Raw genomic sequence first — 24,898 nt, forward strand, 5'->3', positions numbered from 1 at the left:
TATCACTCTTGTTAAGCAAATATATTTTCCTTCCTTTCTTGGCATTTCTTATTACACTTGTAGTCATTGATGCAACCACTGACTTATGATCACTGATACCCTCTTCTACATTCACGGAGTCGAAAAGTTCCGGTCTATTTGTTGCTATGAGGTCTAAAACGTTAGCTTCACGAGTTGGTTCTCTAACTATCTGCTCGAAGTAATTCTCGGACAAGGCAGTCAGGATAATGTCACAAGAGTCTCTGTCCCTGGCTCCAGTTCTGATTGTGTGACTATCCCATTCTATACCTGGTAGATTGAAGTCTCCTCCTATTACAATAGTATGATCACGAAACTTCTTCACGACGTTCTGCAGGTTCTCTCTGAGGCGCTCAACTACTACGGTTGCTGATGCAGGTGGTCTATAGAAGCATCCGACTATCATATCTGACCCACCTTTGATACTTAACTTAACCCAGATTATTTCACATTCGCATTCGCTAATAACTTCACTGGATATTATTGAATTCTTTACTGCTATAAATACTCCTCCACCATTGGCGTTTATCCTATCCTTGCGGTATATATTCCATTCTGTGTCTAGGATTTCGTTACTGTTCACTTCCGGTTTTAACCAACTTTCCGTTCCTAATACTATATGCGCACTATTTCCTTCAATAAGAGATACTAATTCAGGAACCTTGCCCTGGATACTCCTGCAGTTTACCAATATTACGTTAACTTTTCCTGTTTTTGGTCTCTGAGGACGGACATTCTTTATCAACGATGATAATGTCCTCTCTGGTAAGCCGTCAGGTATTTTATCGTTTCGCCCAAGGGGGGGTCCCTCTAACCTAAAAAACCCCCGTGTGCACGCCACACGTACTCTGCTACCCTAGTAGCTGCTTCCGGTGTGTAGTGCACGCCTGACCTGTCTAGGGGGGCCCTACAGTTCTCCACCCAATAACGGAGGTCGATGAATTTGCAACCATTATAGTCGCAGAGTCGTCTGAGCCTCTGGTTTAGACCCTCCACACGGCTCCAAACCAGAGGACCGCGATCGACTCTGGGCACTATGCTGCAGATATTAAGCTCAGCTTGCACTCCGCTTGCGATGCTGATTGTCTTCACCAAATCAGCCAGCCGCCGGAAGGAACCAAGGATGGCCTCAGAACCCAAGCGGCAGGCGTCATTCGTTCCGACATGTGCTACTATCTGCAGCCGGTCACACCCAGTGCGTTCAATAGCTGCCGGAAGGGCCTCCTCCACATTACGGACGAGACCCCCCGGCAAGCACACCGAGTGCACACTGGCATTCTTCCCCGACCTACCCGCTATTTTCCTGAGGGGCTCCATAACCCGCCTAACGTTGGAGCTCCCTATAACTAATAGGCCCGCCCTCTGTGACTGTCGGGACCTTGCCGGAGAATCGGCCACTGGCCCAACAGGCGAGGCACCCTGTGGTGGCTCGGAAACGATGTCATCACCACTAGGAAGCACCCCGTACCTGTTGGAAAGGGGTAAGGCAGCTGCCACGCGGCCAGATCCCACCTTCGCCTTTCGGCCAGGCACGCGCGAGCCCACCACTGTCCGCCATTCACCCTGGAGTGATGGCTGACCGGTAAGATGCTCACTGCCGGAAGACGCAGCGACATCAGGGGTTCCATGTGATTCCAAGGCCACCGAAGTAGGCATAGGTCTCACCACAGTTGCCCCAACGCCACTACGAGCCGACGCCTGCGCCTCGAGCTCGATGAGCCTAACAGACAAAGCCTCCACCTGCCCCCGAAGAGTGGCCAATTCTCCTTGCGTCCGCTCACAACAACCACAGCCCCTACACATGACTATGTTTACCCTACTCTATACGGTGACAAATTCCCAAGATAATCTTCTGATGAGCTACTCTGATAATCAAGAAACACTCACTGAAATACGAGACGCGAAAACTACGCTAGGTTTTCCCAGAAAAACTATTTAAAAGCTAAGCGCAGCAAATAAGTACAAAAACGCTTTATACAAACAGTACTCGCTGCTGCTGGTGCTGTCGCTCTGGCTGTCACAAGACAACTGCTGATTCAAGTGACTAGTGGCTAACGGCCGCGAAACAAACAAAAGACGGTTTTAGGGCGCTTTCTGTTCTAAACGATCAAGAAAACACTAAGAAATCTAACACGAAAACTACGTAAAGTTTTATCAAGAACTGTTAGTTACTATGCAGAGCAGATAAACACAAATAGAACACCTTCCTTAGTGGAAGGTCGTAAACAAAATGCAAAATAAACGCTTTATACAAACACTACTCGCTGCTGCTGTCGCTCTGGCTGTCACAGCGAAGGAAAACTAAGATGCATAATTTTTCAGTCACATGCTCAAACAACTGAATGGACAGTGTGACAAATTAAATTATGAAATGGATGATGCTCCAAAAACATCATTCTTTGTGTGGGGGAATGTACTTATTAAGAAACATAATCATTCAGTCAAACACTTACGCACCTGACTAGCTGTGTGATAAACTAATTACAAAAATTTTTTGGAAAACATTTGAGCTACTCAACTGTGCTATTAACTTCCCATTGAATGACAGAATTATCCATAACCTGTTTGTTTTCAGCTTAGAGAGAAGCTTTAAAATATGTGTGACAAACAATTGAACTGAGTATAACAGTGTGCTGCCACTAATATGCTGATGATTGTTCCATTGTCCTTTTGTTTTGTGCCATTAGTTAATGCTTAACATTGTGAGAATGTTTGTTCTACCACAAACTAACACAAGGCTTCTATGTGTGTGCCTGCACGCATGCTTGGGCTTGAGCAGGGATCAGGGTCTAGATGCAAGCCCACCTAACTCTCCCCCAACATACCGGCGTACCAACAGTCGTGAGGAAAACGTGTTTTCTCGCCTTACGTCTGGGACTACAGCTTCAAGTGATCAGCAGATTGGGGAAGGTGTCATCAGTGTATACCAGGGGAAGGTATGATATTAATTTAGTACTTTGAATTTGCAGATCAATGTTAGCAAATGTTCATGCCTTACATATATACACTTATTTTTGTTATTTATTAATGATGATGTTTAATTTGGCAGTTCACTCTCTCATGATGATTTTCTTGATCTCCATTAACTTTTTGATTACTCATATGTTTAGATATAACTTCACTGGCAAGAGAAATAACATGACAACACAGGCACAGACCTGAAAACCTTTTATTTAAAAGGCAACACATACAGAAACTTACCTCACCCCCACAAATAAAGCCCATTGGGTTTAGGTCGGGAGAGTGTGGAGGCTGGGCAGTTGGTTTTTTCGACCTATCCATCAGTCACAGAAACTGTTATTGCCTGGCCTCCACACTCTGTGGTCCTAAACCCATTGAACTTTTATATGTCGGGCCATTTGAAAGCTCTTGTGTATGGAATCCCTGTACAAGATGTTCAGAGTACTGTGCCCATATTGTGGAAGGCTGCAAGATGATATGCAGTACTCGAGGGATACATCAGTGCATCAGAGATATACTATCATGGCAGGTTGATGCGTGTATCGATGCCATCAGAGGGCATAGTGAACATGTCCTGTGAGAAGGACTTGTGTATGGTATGCTGGTGCATTCTGTTCGTGTGTGTTTGCCATGATCAAGGAGTTGGATCAAATGAGTTGTAACATGGAAACAAAGCATTTCAAGACCCATGTTCATATAACATAATTTCTTTGTCTATGTGTAAGGAATGTGTCTTGCAATTTGTGCTTTATGTTTTTGTTACATCCTTTATAGATTGGAATGTATTGACGAAATTTTGGTTGGAGATATTAATGAACAAGACACTATGAAACACATGCTTTCTCCTTATCCTTCTTCTTCATCTTCTTCGCACCTGTGAAATCTGATGCAGCAATATTACATTGTTAACAGGGCTAATATGGCTGGACATCTTACTGTCAGTGACGTTTCTTGAATCCTCTCTAGAGTGTCAAACTGATGGCCTTTCAACTTGAGTTTCAGTTTAGGGAATAGTGCAAAGTCGTAAGGTGCCAAATCTGGTGAGTATGGTGGGTGGGGTACAACCACCATGTTGTTTTTTGCCAAAAAGGTCCTGGTGAGCAAGAACGTGTGATGGCGTTTGTCATGATGCAGCAGCCAGTTCCATTGACAACAAAGTTTGGGCTGTCGTTGCCACACGTTTTCACGCAGCCGTCTCAAAACGTCACAGTAGTATGCGGAATTCAGTGTTTGGTTGGGTGGGATGAACTCATTGTGCACAATTCCCTTGGTATCAAAGAAAATGATGATCATGCTCTTCCACTGGGATGATTGTTGCTTTGTCTCTGGGTCATAACCGTAAATCCAGCTCTCTTCGCCAGTAATAACCCATGACAAGAAGGTTGAATCATCAGATGCAGTCTGATGAAGGTCCGTGCACACTTCAACAAATTGTAAGATCGCCACACACCAAACACAGAGTATTACGGAAATCACTGGGGACATGCAACACGTCCTCCCAGCTGAATGCCACTCCGCACACCGACTCATCAGATATGCAGCTCTCGCCACCTAGCGGTGCAAAGATCTACTACTCCTACTTTCCAGATGGCAGCACCAGTCCCAAAATTTTTGGGTTCCACCTTCTACAGCAGTTGTAATTTCTTTGGCTTTCTCAACAGATTGTTGAAATCTGTCGAATACTGGTTATACGATAAATCACTCAAATTTAAAGGCTGTCAGTTCAATTAAATACTAGGAATTACAGTTATGAACAACCTAAATTGGAACAGCCACATAGATAATATTTTGGGGAAGGCAAACCAGAGATTGTTTTATTGACAGGATGCTTAAAGATGCAACAGGTTGAGAGGCCTACTAAAGAGACTTCTACACTAAATTTGTCCATCGTCTGCTAAAGTATTGTTGTGCAGCATGGGATCTTTATCAGATAGGATTGACAGAGGACATCGAAAAAGCCCAAAGAAGGGCAGCTTATACTGTATTATTGTGAAATAAGAGAGAGATTGTCATGGAAATGATAGATGGGTTGGGGTGGCAATCATTAAAACAGACATTTTTCATTGTGGTGAGATCTTTTCACAAAATTTCAGCCAGCAGCTTTCTCCCCTGAATTTGAAAATATTTTACAGTCGTCAACCAAGCATGCAGAAAGAGTGAAGTATTCATTTTTCCTATGAGCTGTTAAACGGAGGAACACTAGAGAAATGGTCTGAAAGTTGTTGAAAGAACCCTCTGCCACATATTTAAATGTGAATTGCAGAGTAGTCATTTAGATGTATTTTGATAGATTATAGGACTGGTTCTATTTGCTTTTGCAGAACATAGTTTCATTGTACATCATTAGAAATGTGGAGTGCTTAAAGATTTTGTTGTCTTCCTTGATCTTTAACAGTGCATATCATAAATGTAGGATGAAACAAAGATTTGCATGATTTTCCATAAGAATGATGTGCAGTATCATGCAGCATTCCACATCATTTGGATGAGAAAATTAAAGTAAGGAGACTTTGCTTTTTGTAAAAGAGGTAGAATCCAGTCCTATAAATTGTTCTACAAACATGTCTGCTTTTCAGATCATCCCACCAGGCTGACAGTTGCATCATTTTGCACAATATTTTAACTATTGATCTAGTTGTCATAGGTTGAACGCTGTCAGCAAGAAGTTCAAGCATGTTAACCATCTATACTCCACCCACAGGTGTAATCTAGATCAGAGCCCTGTGTAGTTCGACCTCTGCAGTACTCACAGCATCTTGTGTCATACCTCTCCTTTGGTGTTCAGACACAATAACAGTTGTGACTGATGCCCATACTGTTATAACTAAGCAGTGTCAGATTGAACTAGTAACACCAATAAGTGCTTTCTGCCATCCAGGTGAGCTTCAAGCATGTTTGTGCCGACTTTTGATAGGCAAGTTGTGGTCAACAGTTCAGTGAAGTAATGATAGAAATCCGTTACGTAATCATAGAAAGGTATACCCACAAGTTTGTTGCAGTCGCTTTGTTACCAAATTGCCGATGATGTACTTTCCTCTATGATGTGCAGCATTGCAAGATTTCCTCTTCTCCCCACCCCTCTGATAGTCCAAGGTGGTGGAACTAGCCCACTTGGGCCAAGTTCAAAATGGAGGGAAATTCGAAAGCCCACTTGTGTTACTGGGAAATTCAAATAGCATATGTCATAGGTATATCACAAATATTTAATATATTTGACACATACTTGTACACATAATTCATCCATATTTCTAGCGAATATCAGCTTGCATTTTCCTCTAATTCTGAGGAAAATTGTAATTCTGCCAGTAACTGTCACTGGCAACTGCCTGATTCACCGCTGTTTCACACCATGCAGCTCAAGAGATAATCTAAAATGTATCTGTAATATTGAGCCATGTAGCATGATCTTTCATCATTAAACACACTAACAAAATTATTGGCTCGCTTCAGTGCTCATTCTCACAATATGGTTGACACATTGAACAATGCAAATAAAAGACAGAGAGCACTTCATATTTTCAAATTCTTCAAATTCAGCTACTTACAGGAAAGAAGTACCAATAGGTCATTTTCAGACATTTCTACAGGTTAATCCCACTTGCCCCTAGCAGTAGTGGGGGTATGTTACCGCCACAGCATTTTTATGCAAGTAATGAGTTGAGTTGTGTATAATTCAGTTATGGTTGAAACACCTCCAGGCACTCCTGATTTATGCTTTTGTAACGTCTTTTCGCCTCAAACCCTCGGCCACAGTTGTGCAAGGACTGTCTTACTATAACTAATTTTTCTTACATATTAAGTGAAATGTCTGCCAGTTTTGGTAGAATTTCATTCAGTCATTACAGAGATATGCTAATATGTTATTGTATTTGCAAGTGCCATCATCATCCCCCCCCCCCCTCCACACACACACACTTGCTCCCAACTAAGGGGGTGAAATGTCATTCTAACAGTAATGAAGTAGTCTGGCAACCTTGAAAAACTATGGATTTGATGCTAATATTGGTCGTTATCAAATATTTTCGCAAGTCACTTCTTCTTTCCCTAATATTTTTATACAAACAAGTATACAGATAATTGGTCATGTATAGACTAAATTTGATTGGAAGCACTTCAGGCATTCCTGAGTTAAGCTTCTATGTTATCCCCTTTCTCCCCCATCCCCTGTACTTTTTTAAAAATAATGTAATCAAATATCAAATGAAACCAAGGTTAATTCATATTGCAAAACTTTATTGAGCCATGGAAGTAGTTTGTGATGTATTGCTGTCAGTGAGATGTAAAAGTAAAGTTACGCAAATAAAAATAGGAAAAAGAAAAAATGAAAAGAATTGATAATGTGAAGTGCTATCGCTGTTTCCTATCTTTTGTGTATTGGTAACATTCATTGAACTTGCTTTAACATGGATCAAGAGCCTACGTAAATTATTGAAAGGGGTCTCATATTCCACGTAGGGCTGTGAATGATTTTATTTTAGCTATTGCAATTTCAAAATTTATGCCATTATCGAGCACATATAAATGTATTGTGAAGACATAAAAACATGTTAGGGTGACAACAATAATCTGAAAAGTAACCTCAAGAATGTGCTAATATGCACTGCTGACAAATTACTAGTGCAATGTAACTGTACAGATATAAGCTATGAATAATGGTGACCTTGTTGTGTTATGTCCCTATTTACAACCACTTAACATATAAGATTAAAATTCTAACCCTGTTAACACACAATACATACATAGCATTATAATGTTACAAGTTCAAAATGTGTTTGAGTATGAAGGATGTTGTTGCAAATGACAAAAAGCCTACTTTCAATGGAAGTGACAGATGTGACCACTGACTTGGTAAATATAACTAAATAAACGTAACTGCTTCAACTCGTGCTGTTTCTTGTGCAGTTTGAAACATAAATGTAGCTATACAAAGTAAACTCACAGAATGGTAGTGAAGATAATAATGAGAGTCTTGTGCACCTCACAGATTTACTAAACAGCAATATCAGCAAGACATAAGTAACATAATGGGGAGATGATAACAGTCTGAACACAATGAGCTAGGTGACACAGTGGTTAGCACACTGGACATGCATTTAAAAGAATGACAATTCAAATCCGCATGTGACCATCCAGATTTAGGTTTCCAATGATTTCCCTAAATTGCTTCAGGCAAATGCCGGGATGGATCCTTTGAAAGGGCACAGCCAATTTCTGTCCATGTCATTGAAACAATCTGAGCTTGTGTTTCATCTCTAATGACCTCGGTGTCAAGGGGATGTTAAATTCTAATCTTCCTTCTTTCACCAGTCTTAATAGAAAACAGTGTGCATCATGGCATGGCACCAATTACTACTAAACATATGAGAGTCAGAACTTTTTTGATCTTATTGTTCAGTGTGTTGTCATCTCCCAGATACATTTTATTCCTGATAAATTTCAGTGTGTGTAGGTGCTTGATAATGGCAATAACATAAACATTGCAATAGCAAAAATAAAGCTCTTGACAGCTAAATGAGGAATATGTTGTCCTTTCAGTGGCTCACTGACCTGTGCTAATGATGTACTTTGGCAGTCAGTTGATTTGAAAATCCTGGTTCATTCAGTTAAGAGTTGATCAACAGCTACTCCTCTGTTGCAATAAGTTCTGTGCATACTTCAGCAGACACTGCTGGGCATGGCTGTAGAACAGTGTGTGTTACTGGATTTTGATAATTTTAGAAGCAATGACTATAGAACTACAGCAGTTGTAATAAACCATCTCAACATGTTTATTTAATGTTAATATTGCTAGCACTTAGATTAATAGACCATCATAGACAACAGTGATGTGGGTGTCCAGGAAATATTTAATGGTTCTGACTGATATAATTTGGTATTACCTCGATGCCAACATAGCTGCTGTCCTAACTGTTGACTGATGATGGTCTACTACAAAGTCGACTGTTTCTTTATTTTTCTTTTTACTATTTTGGATTTAGGCATTGTTGGCTGGATAGTGAACATAAAATCTGAATGGTAAAATATCCAAAATGCCTATAAAGTTAATCATTAACAATAAAATAAAACAACTATTGGTGGTAAAACACCGCACAGTAATTGTATTAAGTTTGTTTTTGAATGAAATATGTTGTTAATCATTCTGTGATTGTGGCCAGAGATACTCCAGAACATTTGTGTAGCTTGCCTGTTTGGGCTCCAATTCACAATGACACTTGTTTCCAGACTCCAAAATGAACACAGGCCTAAACCGTCATCTGCTTGGCTCTTCCGTCCACCTGATCTACCTTGTTAAGGTAAATCTTCTTTGCTTGTTGCAGCAGAAGCACCATGATATCAAAGTTTGCATTTTGCATATGCTGAAAATCCCGTAGAAACACAGTTCATTGAAGAGGGGCTGTGTAGAATATCTATTCCATGCTTCTACAAGTGTTGTAGTGCTGTCGAATTTTGGACTGCATTCCCTATCTGGCAAAGAAAACAATGGGATAGTGGTATTTCATCCCCAAACACTATTAAAAAGATGATTGTCAATTCCACGTCAAATGTCATTGGGTTATTAGATGAAGAGAAAGTAGTCAAACAAGTAATTTTATTGACATTATTTGTGGAATCTGTCAGTATCTGAGATGTTACATTGCTTCTAATGTTACTGAAAAGACCAGTTACAAGATAAAAGTTCTTTATAATATGGAAATGTTTGTTCTTCTTGCTGCTCACATAACTGATGACAAATTTATTAAAAAGTACTTTTTTTTTATTTATTTATTTTTTATTTTTGAGGTTGTGATGTCTTCTCACCTTTGGCGTATCTGAGCTAATATCTCAAAAACTTTGTGCTTCACTTATGATGAGCAAATGTTACATTCCAAGTGCGGTGTAGAGATAAATGAACCATATGGCATTTGTCACCTGCAGTTGAACTTCTGACTATATTTTGCAAGCAAGATAAGGCGAGTGCTTACCCGAACTTGTGTAATCCACTGGAAAAAGCAAGTATTTGCTAAGAATTTAAACATACCAGTCTCATAAGAACTTAAACATAGCAGTTTTTAAATGACTGATCAAATATGTTATACTTGTGCATATTCAAATATATGTATCCAGCATAGGGCAATTAAATGGTGAGACTGCATGCCTACTGTGCAGCCGCATGGGTAAAGGTTGGTATTGGAATGAAGCTCATGTTGATACTTCTGGAGTTACTAGCTGTCTGTCTGCTTAATTTTGCTTTTGAGCCTTGGTCTTAAGAGTTAAAACAATTGCCAAGCCCAACTCCCACATATATTCATGTTTGTCTTGTATCATATCGTATGATACATATATCCTTGTGAAGGATAACTGAAATATCCTACATCCGTGTATCCAGCAATGCTGGCTGTATGTGGTACTCCAGAATTTGTTTATGATTCACACTTTCACACACATGGTGCTGTGATAGCTACTGAAGGAAAAAGGATTCTATTAGCGTGTGCTTATGAACTATTTCTTCAGTATGAAGTCCTATCCATAAAGAGTCAGATGAATGTGTGACTGAATAGTAGACGATTTGTGTTCAAAGAGTAGTCCATTCAACATTGAGTGAATGCTGACATTTCATATCGACAAACTTTAGATAGCTACACTGTGCATGGTTTCCTTGCTGACTGTTTTAATGACACATTTTGGCATTGCAGTCCTCAACTAAGGTAATTATTTGGGCAAATTTCTATGTTTAAGCTTTGCAGGTGGTGTTCATTTTGTCCATAGTTGTATCATGCTTGTATCCAAACAGCATAATTTATTTTGTCTTCACAAATATTTCGGCCGTATGTTGTTTTTGTAGCGTCTTCTTGTTAAATGTACTTTGTGTTGCAACAGCAGTAAACGTAATTGATGCTGTGATGACGATGACATCATCATCATCATCATCCTTGAGGTTCTTCTCACATTTATTGATTCTTCCTACAACATTATAGCTATGCACAAATTAAATCCAAAAATAAAATTCCACTGCAAATGTCCATTATTTTAATTTTGTATAGTGCAGTTTTGCTACTTCATTGCGTGGAGCAGTTCTTGTCACTTCAAAGAATCCCTAATCTCAATTAAACAGAATGTGCCAGCTTTGGTATGAGGGAATGGAGTATTGATTTATTATTATGTAGTGGCAGTTATGGTCAGTAGCTCTTGTGTTATTGCCTTTTGGTTGGATAATGCCCTCATGGGCTCAATATTTGTTTGCTGAGTACAGGCTCAACAACCCCAGGATTCCCGAGTTGTGTCTTTCTTGAAGAATGGGTCCAGGAGATAAAAATGACAAAGCACAACCTGTATAGTGATGCCAGAAAGATATACAAGGCCAAAGATGTACAAGGCATACGTTTGCTGCTTCCTTTGAATCCATTCTTAAACAGCCAGTCCAAAAAACAAATGCTACCAGTGCACAAATGGAAGCTGCTATTGTCTGTACTAGTACCTGTGTTGCAGAGCCACTTATGCTGTTGCAGTTATTTTAAAGCCTGCCCCTTTCCCAGAATTTAACAAAAAGCCATGGTTGCTGATGGTGTGGAACTCCCTGTCCTTCCAAAGATTGTCTGGTCCACTGTCCAGTGCTACCTCTACCACTTCTACGGTTGTGACTCCGAAGCCTATTCGGACCAAAAAGTCAAAGTCAAAAGCACAGATCGTCCGCTGATGGAGATGGAAAGTACACTGTCCAACAATGTTGATGTCATCCTCTCTGACTTCTCTCTAATCTTCTTCAGAGGCAATGGATCTTGATGTCAGGCTGGGGCAATCATCTCATACCACAATTGAGTCTCCACCCCTTTCGGGCTCTTCTCCCTGGCAGAAAGTCTGGATGATGGTGCTATCCCCATGGCAGATGGTTCCCATCCAACTTTGGAATGTAATGGGTTTAGGACATGTGTAGAGGGACTGAAACTTCCAGCACAAGATGTCCCCTGTGCTTTTGTTTGCAGGAAAAGAACTTTAAAGCATCCAATGCTGAGGAAAGGGCCGAGGGAGGGTTTTCTATATTTGTCAATAAAGTGCAACACTTATCTGCTCTCCCCCTAGCTACTGACCTGCAATCGATTACAGCTGAAATACATGTTTGCTCACTACATTTACCTGTGCACTATGCAATTGATTCTGAGGCATTAATGGATTGTATTCAACAACTATCCTGACCATATCTAATACTGGTGAGACTTCAATGCCCATCATCTATCGTAGGGCTCAGCCTCTACTTGTCCTCGGGGTTGGGTTTTGGAAAGCTCATGACAGCTCACGAGCTGTGCATCCTCAACACAGGCACTTCCATTCATTTTTGTGTACCTACTGGGTCATTCTCAACCATCGACTTCTCTGTCTGCTCTCGAGCCCTTCCAGACTCAGCGGGACATCATTGACCACCTTCATTCCAGTGACGACTTCCCACTCTGCGCTCGCCTACTGGATAGAGCTCTCCCTGAAAGGATGCAACTACAGTGAATGATCAGCAGAGCCAACTGGATGCTGTTGAGCCAGCTGGCTGTGTTTGAATGCCGCACCGGCATCCAGGATTGGGTGAACTACATCACACGGGCAATCCACTTGCTGGTGACTTCTCCATTGCACTTGGAGACCACGTGCCCCTTGGTGGAATGATGATTGCTGTTCAGTCATTTGGGTCAGGTGTGCTGCTCTGTGACAGTTTAAGAATTTATCAATGGCAGAAAACCTTGCAACCTTCTGTTTAGCAAGGGCAAAGCCTTGATGCGTCATCAAGTTCATGGCAGGCACCCATCAATCATTCCACATGTTCTACAGAAGTATGGGAAGCCATCAGAAGGATTCCTGGTAAAGGCAATCAGTTGCCTATAACAGCACTGTTGACTCAGAGGCATCTCCAAACACCACCTATAGATATCGCACAGACAATGGCAGAGCATTTTGTGCTGACTATTGCACACTGCTAGCCAGGATCCAGAATTCTGCTATTACTGTGCCACCATGGAAATGGGTGAATTGGACTTCAGGTCTAACAATTTGAAGTCCTACAAGTGCCCATTCTCCAAGTGGGAGCTGTCTGTGGCTTGCAATACTGTAGCTGATCATGACCAAATCCGATATGGCATGATGTGGAAATATTATGATGATTTAATTTGATAAGGCAAACAGGCAGCTTTCCCAGCTCATGGAGGAAGGCTGTTTTGACAGCTCTTCTCAAACCAGGAAAGGGCCAAATGTGTCCCAATAGTTACTGGAGTGAAACCTTAACGAGCTTTGTAGGAAAGACCTTGGAGTGAATGGTTAACTGTCATCTGTAATAGAGGTTGGCAATGAGGCAGCTCCTAAATTGCTCTGTATGGGTTCAAGAGATTTGTCGACCACTTGATCTTAGTAGAAGTGGCTATCCAGCAGGCTTTCCTAAGTAAACAGCATTGCGTAGGTATATTTTTTTAAATTAGTGAAGCATTCGATACTATTTGGAGACACCGTATTTTAGGGCAGTTCTACCAGTGGGGCTTCTGTGGCCAGCTCCCCATCTTTATTCAGTTCTTCTTATCAAAGTGCGTTTTTTGGTATTGAGTTGGTAATGTGCTGTCGAATAGTTTCAAGCAATAGAATGGTGTTCTTCAGGGCAGTGTTTTAAGTGTTACCATCTTTTCTATGCCATATCCATAAAAAGTATCATGTTTACCATGAGGGGTCCCATACAATACTCCTTATTTGTGGAAGGTTTTCCAGTGTGCTGTCCCTCATCCAGTATTGCGACAGCAACCTGTCAGTTGCAACTTGGAGGCTGGAGGGATGGTCTACAAAGACTGGTTTTATGTTTTCTGCAGAGAAGAGTGTGTGTGTGTTCAGTTTAATTGTTAACGTTGTAGTTTTAATTTATCTGAATTGTGTGTGTGGAACAACATTCTCTCTTTTAAAGACTCTGTGCAGGTTTTTGGGGCCTCATTTTGACTCTAAACTGTCGTGGTTACCAGACCTGAAGGCAAGGGCCCAGGAGGCACTGAACATTTTGAAGTGTCTTTCTGCTCAAGTTTTATAGGGCCTTTGTTTGATCGTGGCTGGACTGTGGGTGCAGAGTTTTTGGGTCAACAATGCTTTCGTACCTGAAAATTGTTGGTACTGTTCACTGTGAGGGGATCTGGGTGGCCACGGCACTTACAAGACCAGCCACATACCCAGTGTTTGTGCTGAGGCAAAGGTGTGTCAACTCCTCGCTGCTCCCACTTCTCCAGCACACCACACCAATGCTGATCCAGCTATGGAACACCTCTTTATGAATCATCTGTGGCCAACGAGGCCATTTGGGGTCCATTTGAAGTGTGTGCTGGAGACCCTTGGTATGGATCACATACAGGCTCAAATCCGGGGTTTTAGCCAACTGCATCCTTGGTTACTGCAGGGCCCAGAGTAATTTTAGATTTAGTGCAGTACAGGAGAGATTGCACTCCTGCTTCTGTTTTTAATATAATATTTTCCAACATTTTAAACCAGTGCTATAACTATGTAACTGTCTCCATGGATAGGTCTAAACAGTGGGACTCAGTTGGATGCTCAGTGTTTCACCAAATTGTGTCCTGAAGATTCAATTACCTCCAGAGTTCAATATATTTGATCCGAGCTATCTGCAATGGCACTGGAGCAGATAGATGTGCAATGCTTGCTAAATTCTTCATCCATTTTAATTCTGTGAGTGCCCTTCAGTCTCTGCAACACTTGTATCCAGCTCATGGAGTAGACTAGGATATCGAGGATGTCCTGCTTCTGCTACAGTGGCTGAGGAAAGTGGTGTCCTTATGCTGGGTGCCAGGGCAAATGGATTTTACCAGGAATGAAAAGGCAAATGTAGAAGCCAGAGAGATGTGTTGTGATCCTTCATTGGCTCAGTGTGCCAGCCTGCTGCACACACTCGTCTCACTGTTAAGATAAAGAGTCATACTTTGATGGGAAGATGAGTGGCTGGAAGTGACAGACAGTAAACTCCATCTAGTAAAGCCCACAACACAGTGCTGGCATATTTCCTTCCAGCTGCACAGATGGGACGAGGTTCTTGTTACTTGTCTTCCCACAGGCCACAGCCCTATGAACCATGGCTTCTTGCTCTGGTGAGAGAACCCTTCAATATGTGGTGCTAGTGGCATATAGATCAGTTGTGCCATGTTTCATTAGGTTGTGTTTCATTTTCTGACCAGAGGTTGGCAGCAGATTTGCTGAAAGATCCACCCTATTTTTAAGTATGTTCGAACAACTGTGGTGAGAGTTTTATGGTTTTTTGATCTGTCTGTCTCGTGTCCTAAAATTTTAGGGGGATGTTCTTAATGTGTTAACAGGGTAACACATGTTTTCTGTAAGTGGTCAGCCAGTCAAATTTCCCTGTGCCTTTCTTGTAGGCGTTCTGTGTTTTTGTTTCTGTTGTAATCCCAGGTATAGCACGTTTCACCCTTCTCCGTTATCTTCAGATGTGTGGGATAGCGTGATTGTGTGTACCAATGTGAGTTAAGTGGGAGTGAATGAGTGTCATTTTATAGATTTCTTCCTCACTGTGTGAAAACAATTTTGGTCATTTTATCCACATCTGTTTCCTTTAATACATGTAAGGGTGCTGATAACCTCACCATTGAGCGCTTGTAAGCAATACAAACACACACACACACACACACACACACACACACACACACACACACACACACACACACACCTTCTTGTTGGATAGTGTCACTAAATGGTTAACCTTTTTTTTGCTTCCTACGATTTTGAAGGTGTGTAAAGAAGGTGGTGAAACCAGTATTAATGATGTAATACCAATGCAAACAGAATTTCCAATGTGTTTTTACTTTACTCTGTTATGTTCATTGTGGCACTCTATGGCAAAAAGGATGGTGTATTGCTGATTTTCAGAGAAAATAAATGTGTGCTAATGGTTTTGCTTGCCCTCACAGGTAAATGCGAAAGCTCCATTAATCTGTACTCATGTTGCAGAAGGGCATTCACGTGCCGTACTCTCTGTATATGCTACTGATGACTTGCTGTTCAGTGCCTCCAAAGGTAAGTTCTGTGTGTTTATACTTCACAATCACGAACACGTGCACAAATCTATTAATAAGTAATAACGATAAAAAGGCTTACTTTTTTTAATCAAATTTTGTGAATAAGGAGAGGATGCAACACTGAGAAGCAAAATAAATCGCTCCTTTCTTCATATTAACCATAACTGATCTAGCACACAATCATTAAATTACATAACTGTATTTTGACTACATTCGTGGCATTTCTGTTGGCCAGTGATTTTTATCGTGTGACCCAGTATTAGTAGATAATGAGAGAACTTGACAGAAACTTGTCTATTTTCCCCCTTGTTTTGTACTTGGGACTTTCTATTCATTTATACATTCTTTGTTTACTGGAGAAGCTTAACAATAGTGTTCCATTCACCATTTTCTTGCTGTACTCTTTCTTCTGTTGCTGGATTAACTGCAGATGAAAGTACACTTTGTTATGAAAGTGTGTTAACATTTGTTTGAAAGATTGAACAAAAAATCTTTCTCCTTTTATGGTCCACAAAAGGGATATAGTCCTGAATTTCCACCCTTTAAAATATTGTTTATTTATAACTTGTTATATTTATTCAAATTCTAATATGTGTAATTTTTTTCCTTCAAAATGATCAACAGCACAATCACTTCTTTTCCAGATCGCACAGTAAAAATCTGGGATTTGCAAACTGGTGTTGAAAGACAGTCACTTCGTGGTCATCCAAACAATGTTGTTTCAGTTAAGTATCATGAAGAGTCCCGCCTGGTGTATAGTGTATCCTCAGCCTATGTGAAAGTCTGGGACCTCAGAGACAGAGGAGCTAAATGTATTAAAACTTTATGGTAAGTTATGTTTCAGCCTAAGCTAATGTGACAGGTTTATTCATAGGCAATTTGTATAATTAAAGAATAGTGAGATATATTATAAATATCCTTTAAATATGAAATTTGTGAAAAATAAAACTCATATCTCATATTCAGAGACAAGGGAAATGCGCAGGAGAGGAGCCATTTTATATTACATAGACAATGAAGTACCTCATACTTTGGTGTTAATATTGGATGTTACTCGCTTCTGTTTGTTCAAAAAATTGTTTTAAACAAAGACAAAAAATCATATTATCATCCAAAACAACTAACAGTTCACTGAAATGCATATCAAAGTACCAATTTTCTGAAAAGACAAACTTTAGGCTGAAAATATTCACTTGTATTTGGTGCGTGTTGAACGTTTTGACCATTTCCCACTGAGGCAGTTAAGTTTCATTGTGAAGGTAACCTGTAAAAAGGCTGTGTTCACAAGAAATATGGTCCCACACCCTTGAGCAATATTCTGAGATGGAATGTACAAATGTCATGTGTTCAGTCTCCTTCGTAGACAGACTGCGTTTTTCCAGTATCCTGCCAGTAAAATGAAGTCTAAAATTACAGAAGATAAATATAATAATATACAGTCGAATGGCGGTTTTCTCTTTTAAAAATGAAGTGGTAGAGCACAGGTATTGTTATGAGTTGAATGATTCCAGCAGTGACTAATTGATATCGTAGTTACAGAATACAATGTTTTTACATCTAGTGACGTTCACAGTTTTACATTTGTGAACATTTAAAGCACATGGCCAAAATTAATCCTGTTTTGAAGTCTAAGGTAATTCTCATTTATTGTTCTGTCTTAGTTGCAGATTTTTTTATCAGTTCACTCTGGACCATCTTCATATCTACAACAAAGTAAATCTATGATATTAATATAATAGAGGGAAACATTCCACGTGGGAAAAATATATCTAAAAACAAAGATGATGTGACTTACCAAACGAAAGCGCTGGCAGGTCGATAGACACACAAACAAACACAAACATACACACAAAATTCAAGCTTTCGCAACCAACTGTTGCCTCATCAGGAAAGAGGGAAGGAGAGGGAAAGACGAAAGGATGTGGGTTTTAAGGGAGAGGGTAAGGAGTCATTCCAATCCCGGGAGCGAAAGACTTCCCTTAGGGGGGAAAAAAGGACGGGTATACACTCGCACTTTGTCTTTAAATATGTCTGCTTGTGTCTGTATATGTGTGGATGGATATGTGTGTGTGTGCGCGAGTGTATACCCGTCCTTTTTTCCCCCTAAGGTAAGTCTTTCCGCTCCTGGGATTGGAATGACTCCTTACCCTCTCCCTTAAAACCCACATCCTTTCATCTTTCCCTCTCCTTCCCTCTTTCCTGATGAGGCAACAGTTTGTTGCGAAAGCTTGAATTCTGTGTGTGTGTTTGTGTTTGTTTGTGTGTCTATCGACCTGCCAGCGCTTCCGTTTGGCAAGTCACATCATCTTTGTTTTTAGATATACAAAGTAAATCTAAATATATACCATCTTATGAAGACACATCAAGTTGCAGACAGGCACAGTTAAGACACTTACACAAAGCTTTCAGCAATAGCGTTCATCAGCAAAAGAGAAACAGAGGCTCACTTACACCATTGATACACACAAGCAAGCACACCTCAGGACACATGACTGTCAACACCAGCAGCTCACCCCCGAATGCCCTGACCCGAATGCCCAAATGCCCATTAAGACCTGAGTTGTTGGAGTTGACACTCATGTGAGCATAAGATGTGCTTGGTTGTGTGTATGATTGGTGTGCGCCCCTCTGCTTCTCTTTTGCTGATGAAGGCTGTGGCCAAATACTTTGTGTAAGTGTCTTTTAATTGTGCTTGTCTGCAACTTAGTGTGTCTTTTTTATGGTGAGTAGCAATCTGTATTTTCTTATGTTGCTGTGTGGAGTTTCCATTGTTCGATTATGTACCATCTAATATTTTACAATAAGTAGAAAAGATAAGAATTTTACATAAGTGTAGAATTTTCCTAAGTAGTTGCGTCAGAAACCTGTCCTGGCTACACAGAACTACATATCACAGTACTGTTTTTTGCAACTGTGGTCAGTGTTTTAAACAAGTATAAGGTGAAGTAGGGGGGAGGGGGAAGGGCTGATTGGGGCAGGTGAAAGGAATTAGGGAGGGGGTGGTGGGGATGTCATGAGGTTAACAAGAGAAGTTGTGCTAAAATTATGGAACATGCAGTTTTGTAAAAATTCTCATTGAAACACTAATAGTGTAGAGCAGTGGATGCATAGAATGTAAATTGCATATGGTTTCATCTGCCAGAGATTGTGGTCGTGTGGTCGTGCACGCGCACGTGTGTGCGTGTGTGTGTGTGTGTGTGTGTGTGTGTGTGTGTGTGTGTGTGTGTGTTGTTTTCAGAATGAGATTTTCACTCTGCAGTGGAGTGTACACTGATATGAAACTTCCTGGCAGATTAAAACTGTGTCCCGGACTGAGACTCGAATTTGAGACCTTTGCCTTTCGCAGGCAAGTGCTCTACCATCTGAGCTACCCAAGTGTGACTCACGACCCATCCTCACAGTTTCAATTCTGCTAGTACCTCGTCTCCTACCTTTCAAACTTCACAGAAGCTCTTTTGCGAATCTTGTAGAACTAGCACTCCTGGAAGAAAGGAGATCCCGAGTTCGAGTCTCGGTCCTGAACACAGTTTTAATCTGCCAGGAAGTTTCATATCAGTGCACACTCCACTGCAGAGTGAAAACCTCATTCTGGAAACATCCCCCAGGCTGTGGCTAAGCCATGTCTCCACAATATCCTTTCTTTCAGGAGTGCTAGTTCTGCAAGATTTGCAGAAGAGCTTCTGTGAAGTTTGGAAGGTAGGAGATCAGGTACTGGCAGAACTGAAACTGTGAGGATGGGTTGTGAGTCGTGCTTGGGTAGCTCAGATTATAGAGCACTTGCCTGCGAAAGGCAAAGGTCATGAGTTTGAGTCTTGGTCTGGCACGCAGTTTTAATCTGCCAGGAAGTTTCAAGTTTCAACTGTTGTTTCCATAATATTATTGATTTTCAATCTGTGATGAATAAGTTATTAAAACTGCCACTAAGCGAGCATGAGAGGAATGAAGAATCACTATTAGAAAGCACTTTTCTGTGAACAACAGTTATCCAATCTCAACAATAACTAAATTACTAGAGAAAATTGAAAAACAACAACAATGTAAAATCGGTGGCAGCACACTGACATGTAAACAGGAAGAAATTTTTGTACATGCCCATTAGTTAAAAAGGCTGGGTTTCAGAAGTTATTGCTAGGAAACTTTGTAACACCAATTTGCATATAGGGTTTAAAACTAATGACATTATTTGCTTCACACTGACACACCATGTGAATAGAAAAACCCCAAAATTAATGGCAGCAAGTGCTTATAAATTAAAGTGTGGAATCTGTCCAAAAGTTGACATAGGTCAAACAGGCAGGATGTTTGAAATACGCTTCAAAGGGCATGTTTCAGTTCATAGTAACAAAACTGTGTTTGGTGAGCATCCCCTAAAATTAAAGCATTTGGAACTACTTATTTGCATTTGGAACTACTGCACAATGAACCTAAGGGACACCACCTGACAATGTTGGAAGAAATCGAGATTTTTACACACTGTCTACAAGTGCCTGACAACACATTAAGTCAGCAGAATGCTTTTATTAACGGTGTATTTTCTAGAAACTTTGAGAGCCTCTTCCAACTGCCCATTTCATTGCAGCACATGTGGGATCGACAGCCCCACTCACTGAGAAGAAACAGCACAGTGCATTGGCTCACAGTGACCTAGCAGCAGGGCAACATGCAGCATACATACTGCAAAACTGCACGCTGTACAGTGCCATCAAATAGAAGCAAATGCAGTTAACGATAATTGCCACACCCTGTTCCTCATGACTTTGTAAAGTGCAGCACATAGTTTCACTTTTATAAATTATTTTTATATATTTTTACATATTTTTACAGCTTTATAGTTTCAATGCTTTTTTTCAAATTCATAATATTCATGCAGTCCTAGGCCTTCGACATAATCCCACTTGCATAATTTGTTATCTTTGTGTCTTCACTGTTTATGTGTTCACTCTTCTAGGGCTGTACTTTTAATATTTTAATGCAAATAATTTTTCTACAATTTTATTTTCATACTTTCATCGCAGGAACTTGCGACTTTATACTTTCAAAGTTTATACTTTGAGTATCTTCAGCTACTAATTCAGTTTTCGCGACTTTATTTCCACTTTTATAATCTACTATGTTAGCCACCATTTATGGTTTTATGCATCCATTCTGTTATCTTAACAGAAGGTTTTTTACGTTATTGATTTTTTGCAAAACCCTTAACATCCCTGCCACTATCCCTCCTTCTGCCTCCTCTCCTCACCCCCATGTCTTCTTTGCTCACTCTCAGTCCTTCCTTGCTCCATTTTGTAATTTCACTGTTTTATGCTGTTTACATTTTGTGTACCCGTTGTTCTACACTATTTGTGTTTCATCAAGAATTCTCTTTATGTGTTGCATAATTTTAGCGTGACCTTTTTTTTAAACTCAAGATATTCCCACCACCCCTCCCTGCTTCCTTTCACCTCCCCCAATCGGCCTCATTCCATTTCCCCTTCCCCCTATCTCCAACATATACCTGTTTAAAACATTGACTGCAGTTACAAAACTCAGTACTCTCATACGTGGTTCTGAGTAGACAAACCAGATTGCTGATGCAGCTACTTAGGTAAATTGTAGTTCATGTAAAATTCTTGTCTTTTCTACTCATTGTACAATATTAAAAAAAATATTAGATGGTACATATTTAGTTTTACTTTGTTTTAAATCTGAAGATGATCCAGAGTGATTGAAATATGTAATCAAAGTATAAATGTGCAATGAGATGGAACAATAAATGAGTATTACCTTAATAATCTAAATAACTGCTGAGTCTCTCCAGATGGTTATGTTGCCTATACTGATTTTGAAATCTTATTAAGATATAACTGAATATTCCACATCCACATACATACTTTGGGAACCACCATATACTTGTACCGCTAATAACCACTCTATTCCTTGTTCAATTCATAAATAGAGCAGTGGAGAAATGACTGTCTCTGTGCTTCCACATGGAACCCTGATTTCTCATATTCCATCTTTGTGATCCTTATGCATGATGTATGCTGGTGACAGTTACATCATTTTGCAGTCTGTCACAGATGCTGGTTCCTAAACTTTATGAATAGTGTTTTATGAAAAGAATGTTTTTCTCCCTCCACTAAGTCCCATTTGAGTTTAAGGAGCATTTCCATTTTATTTGCATGCTGAATGAACCTATTGGTAATAAATCTAGCAGCACACTTCTGAATTGCTTTAATATCTTCTTTTAATCTGTCTTGGAGGGGATCTCAAACATTTGAGCAGCATTCTAGAATGGGTTGTAACATGGGTTATGTATGCACCTCTTTTACAGATGAGCTACACTTTTTTAGAATTCTCTTGATAAACCTAAGCAGACCATTTGCTTTCCGTATAACTATTTCCTGCAGCTGGTATTACATGCTTGCTTCATTTCAAATCACTTCCCAGCTTTATGCCTAGAAATTTAATTTAAATGACTATAGTGAATAGCTCACCAGTAATTCTATATTCAAACATAATGAGACTGTTTTTCATACTCATTGGCATTGATCTCATTTTTCCAGATTTTGAGCAAGCTGCCATTCATCAAATCAAATAGAAATTCTGTCCAAGTCATCTTGTATTCTCCACAATCGCTAAAAGAAGATACTGTATCATACACTACAAATTCATTAGTGAATAGTTGCAAGAATGCTGGTGACCCTATCCATTAGATCATTTATGTATGTAGGAAACAATAGTGATCCTGTCACACTTCCCTATGGCACACCTGATGACACCTTTGTTTCGACCTTATGTGTAAGCCGTGTCCTATACACCCATGCACCAACTCCTGCAGCAGTCCAATCACAGGCATTTCCTACCCTATAAATGCCAGGGCCACATGTAAGAGTAGCTATGCTGCAATTACTATGCAGCTTGTGTGTGCACATGGCAAGTAACCAACTGTCTACTTGCATGAATGGCCACTGCCAAACTGTGGCAAACCACAACCATGACCCTCTAGTTGCTGAACATGCTGCACATCACAATGCAAATGAATTCAATAGTTGCTTCATTATCCAAGCCATTTGGATACTCCCTTTCAGCACTAGTTTCTCTGAATTAGGCAGGTGGACATTGTCTCTCTAGCTTATGCTGCACTTTAGCAATCCCCCTGACCTACACCTCTGCTAACCTGTTTGCCATTACCTTACCTCACCTCACCTCATCTCACCTTACCTTTCCCTTCTCTCCTCTGTCCACCCCACTCCTTTCCCATCTAGCTCATCTACTGCTGTCTCCCATCACCCTTTCTCCCCTCCCCTCCCCTCAGGCATGTATTCTCTTCTCTCCTCCCCTCCCACTTTTCCAGTCTTCCCTCCCTACTCCCTGTATTCCTCATCATCTTCACCTTCTTCTCCTTTCCTACCCTTCCTGCCCACCGTTCTCCCTCTCTTTCTATCTATTATATGCTCTACCAATTGAAGTCCTTTCATCTTTTCATGCAGCCACTGAGCCATATGTCGAAAGACCTGTCTCACACCATACCACTATCACTCCCCACCTTGGGCATCACTCCCTACCCATCCCCATCTCTCTTACTTGGACAACTGCTGCTGATAATCAACAGTCAGTCTCATTGCAGCCACAGCCGTGTGTGTGTGTGTGTGTGTGTGTGTGTGTGTGTGTGTGTGATTTATTTATTATCCTTTCAGGAATTTCCATTGCTATGGATCTACTGTATGTTATGGCTAAACTGGGAGGCAACTAAGCTGAAATTCTGTATAAAATCTGACATAAATTCCATCATGCCCTGTTACCTTGTTTACTTCTTGCAGTTTTAACTGTTCTTCGATGCCACTGGCACTAAAATGTGTATAATTTGTCCTTGGAGAGATGTGAAAGATAAACTGTGGCATTATAGCTGTATCTTCCTTAGTAAGGAAGTATTTGGAAATGTATTGCAGCAATTCTGGTTTTGCTGTGTTTCCCTCAATTTCGGTTCCTGTATCACTCTAGAGCGTCTGGATACACACTTTTGTACCACAGATAGCCTTTACACATGATCCAAATTTCTTTGGGTTTTGTGAGAGATCTTTTGATAAAATTTGTCTATGGCAGTCATTGAAGGCTTCTTCATACAGTGCCTTGTGTGTGCCAAACATTTTATCATTCAGTATCTCTGTCGAAGGCACAATGCTTTTACAAGTATTATGCAAAAGCCACTGGTTCTTTACAGTGACCATATACCATGGAGGCTCCCTACCATAATGGCTCATCCTAGGTGCATATCTGACCTGGGTGTAGCCAAGTGTTCTTTTAAAGTTGAGCCACAGTTCAGATGCTCCTGCCTCGTGGTCACTGATACCAGTTTCAATATGGTCATCCTCGAAGGCCTAAAGTATATTTGTTGCAATTAGGTCTTGTATGTTGCTATCATGTGTGGGTCCCCAAACCATATGTTCTCATTAGTTTTCTGAGAGCATTTCGTAATTTTTCTCAAGTATCACCACACCACCTGTTACAAAACTTTAACTATCCCAATTAATTGGTGGTTCATTAAAGTCTCCTCCAATGAAGACTGAATCACTGGGAATGTATGTACTAGCAAACTTAATTTCTTCTGAAATTTTCATTTACATCTGAGAGTGAGGCAGGTGTTCAGTAGAAGGATCCAATTAAAAGTTAATGCTCATCCTTGATACTGAGTCTTTCCTATACAATCTCACTTGCAGCTTCAATTTCTATCTCATTGGATATGTGTTGCTGCAACAAAAACAGCAGCTCCAATTTTTTTGTAGTCTAATGCTATACTTTTGCATGTTATTGTAGCTACTAAAAATTGTAGTACATTATAATTATAACAGCAGTTTTTCAGGGAGCATAGTTTACATATGTTGGTTTCAATGAATTTTACCCTAATTTCT

At 40.3% G+C, this 24,898-nt stretch overlaps 1 protein-coding gene across 4 annotated transcripts in view; it reads left to right on the plus strand.

Annotated features, from left to right (window-relative positions):
- The window catches only part of LOC126481571 (kinesin-like protein KIF21A), a 500,490-nt gene that overhangs the window by 414,080 nt on the left and 61,512 nt on the right, over positions 1-24,898 (plus strand). For all 4 annotated transcript variants that reach the window (XM_050105427.1, XM_050105430.1, XM_050105428.1 and 1 more), the window contains 3 exons: positions 2,798-2,954; positions 15,900-16,005; positions 16,652-16,835. In XM_050105427.1, coding sequence (XP_049961384.1) covers positions 2,798-2,954; positions 15,900-16,005; positions 16,652-16,835 — 447 coding nt within the window. The remainder of the gene's footprint in view (positions 1-2,797; positions 2,955-15,899; positions 16,006-16,651; positions 16,836-24,898) is intronic.

Source organism: Schistocerca serialis, chromosome 5 (genome assembly GCF_023864345.2).
Source record: "Schistocerca serialis cubense isolate TAMUIC-IGC-003099 chromosome 5, iqSchSeri2.2, whole genome shotgun sequence".
NCBI lineage: Eukaryota > Metazoa > Arthropoda > Insecta > Orthoptera > Acrididae > Schistocerca > Schistocerca serialis.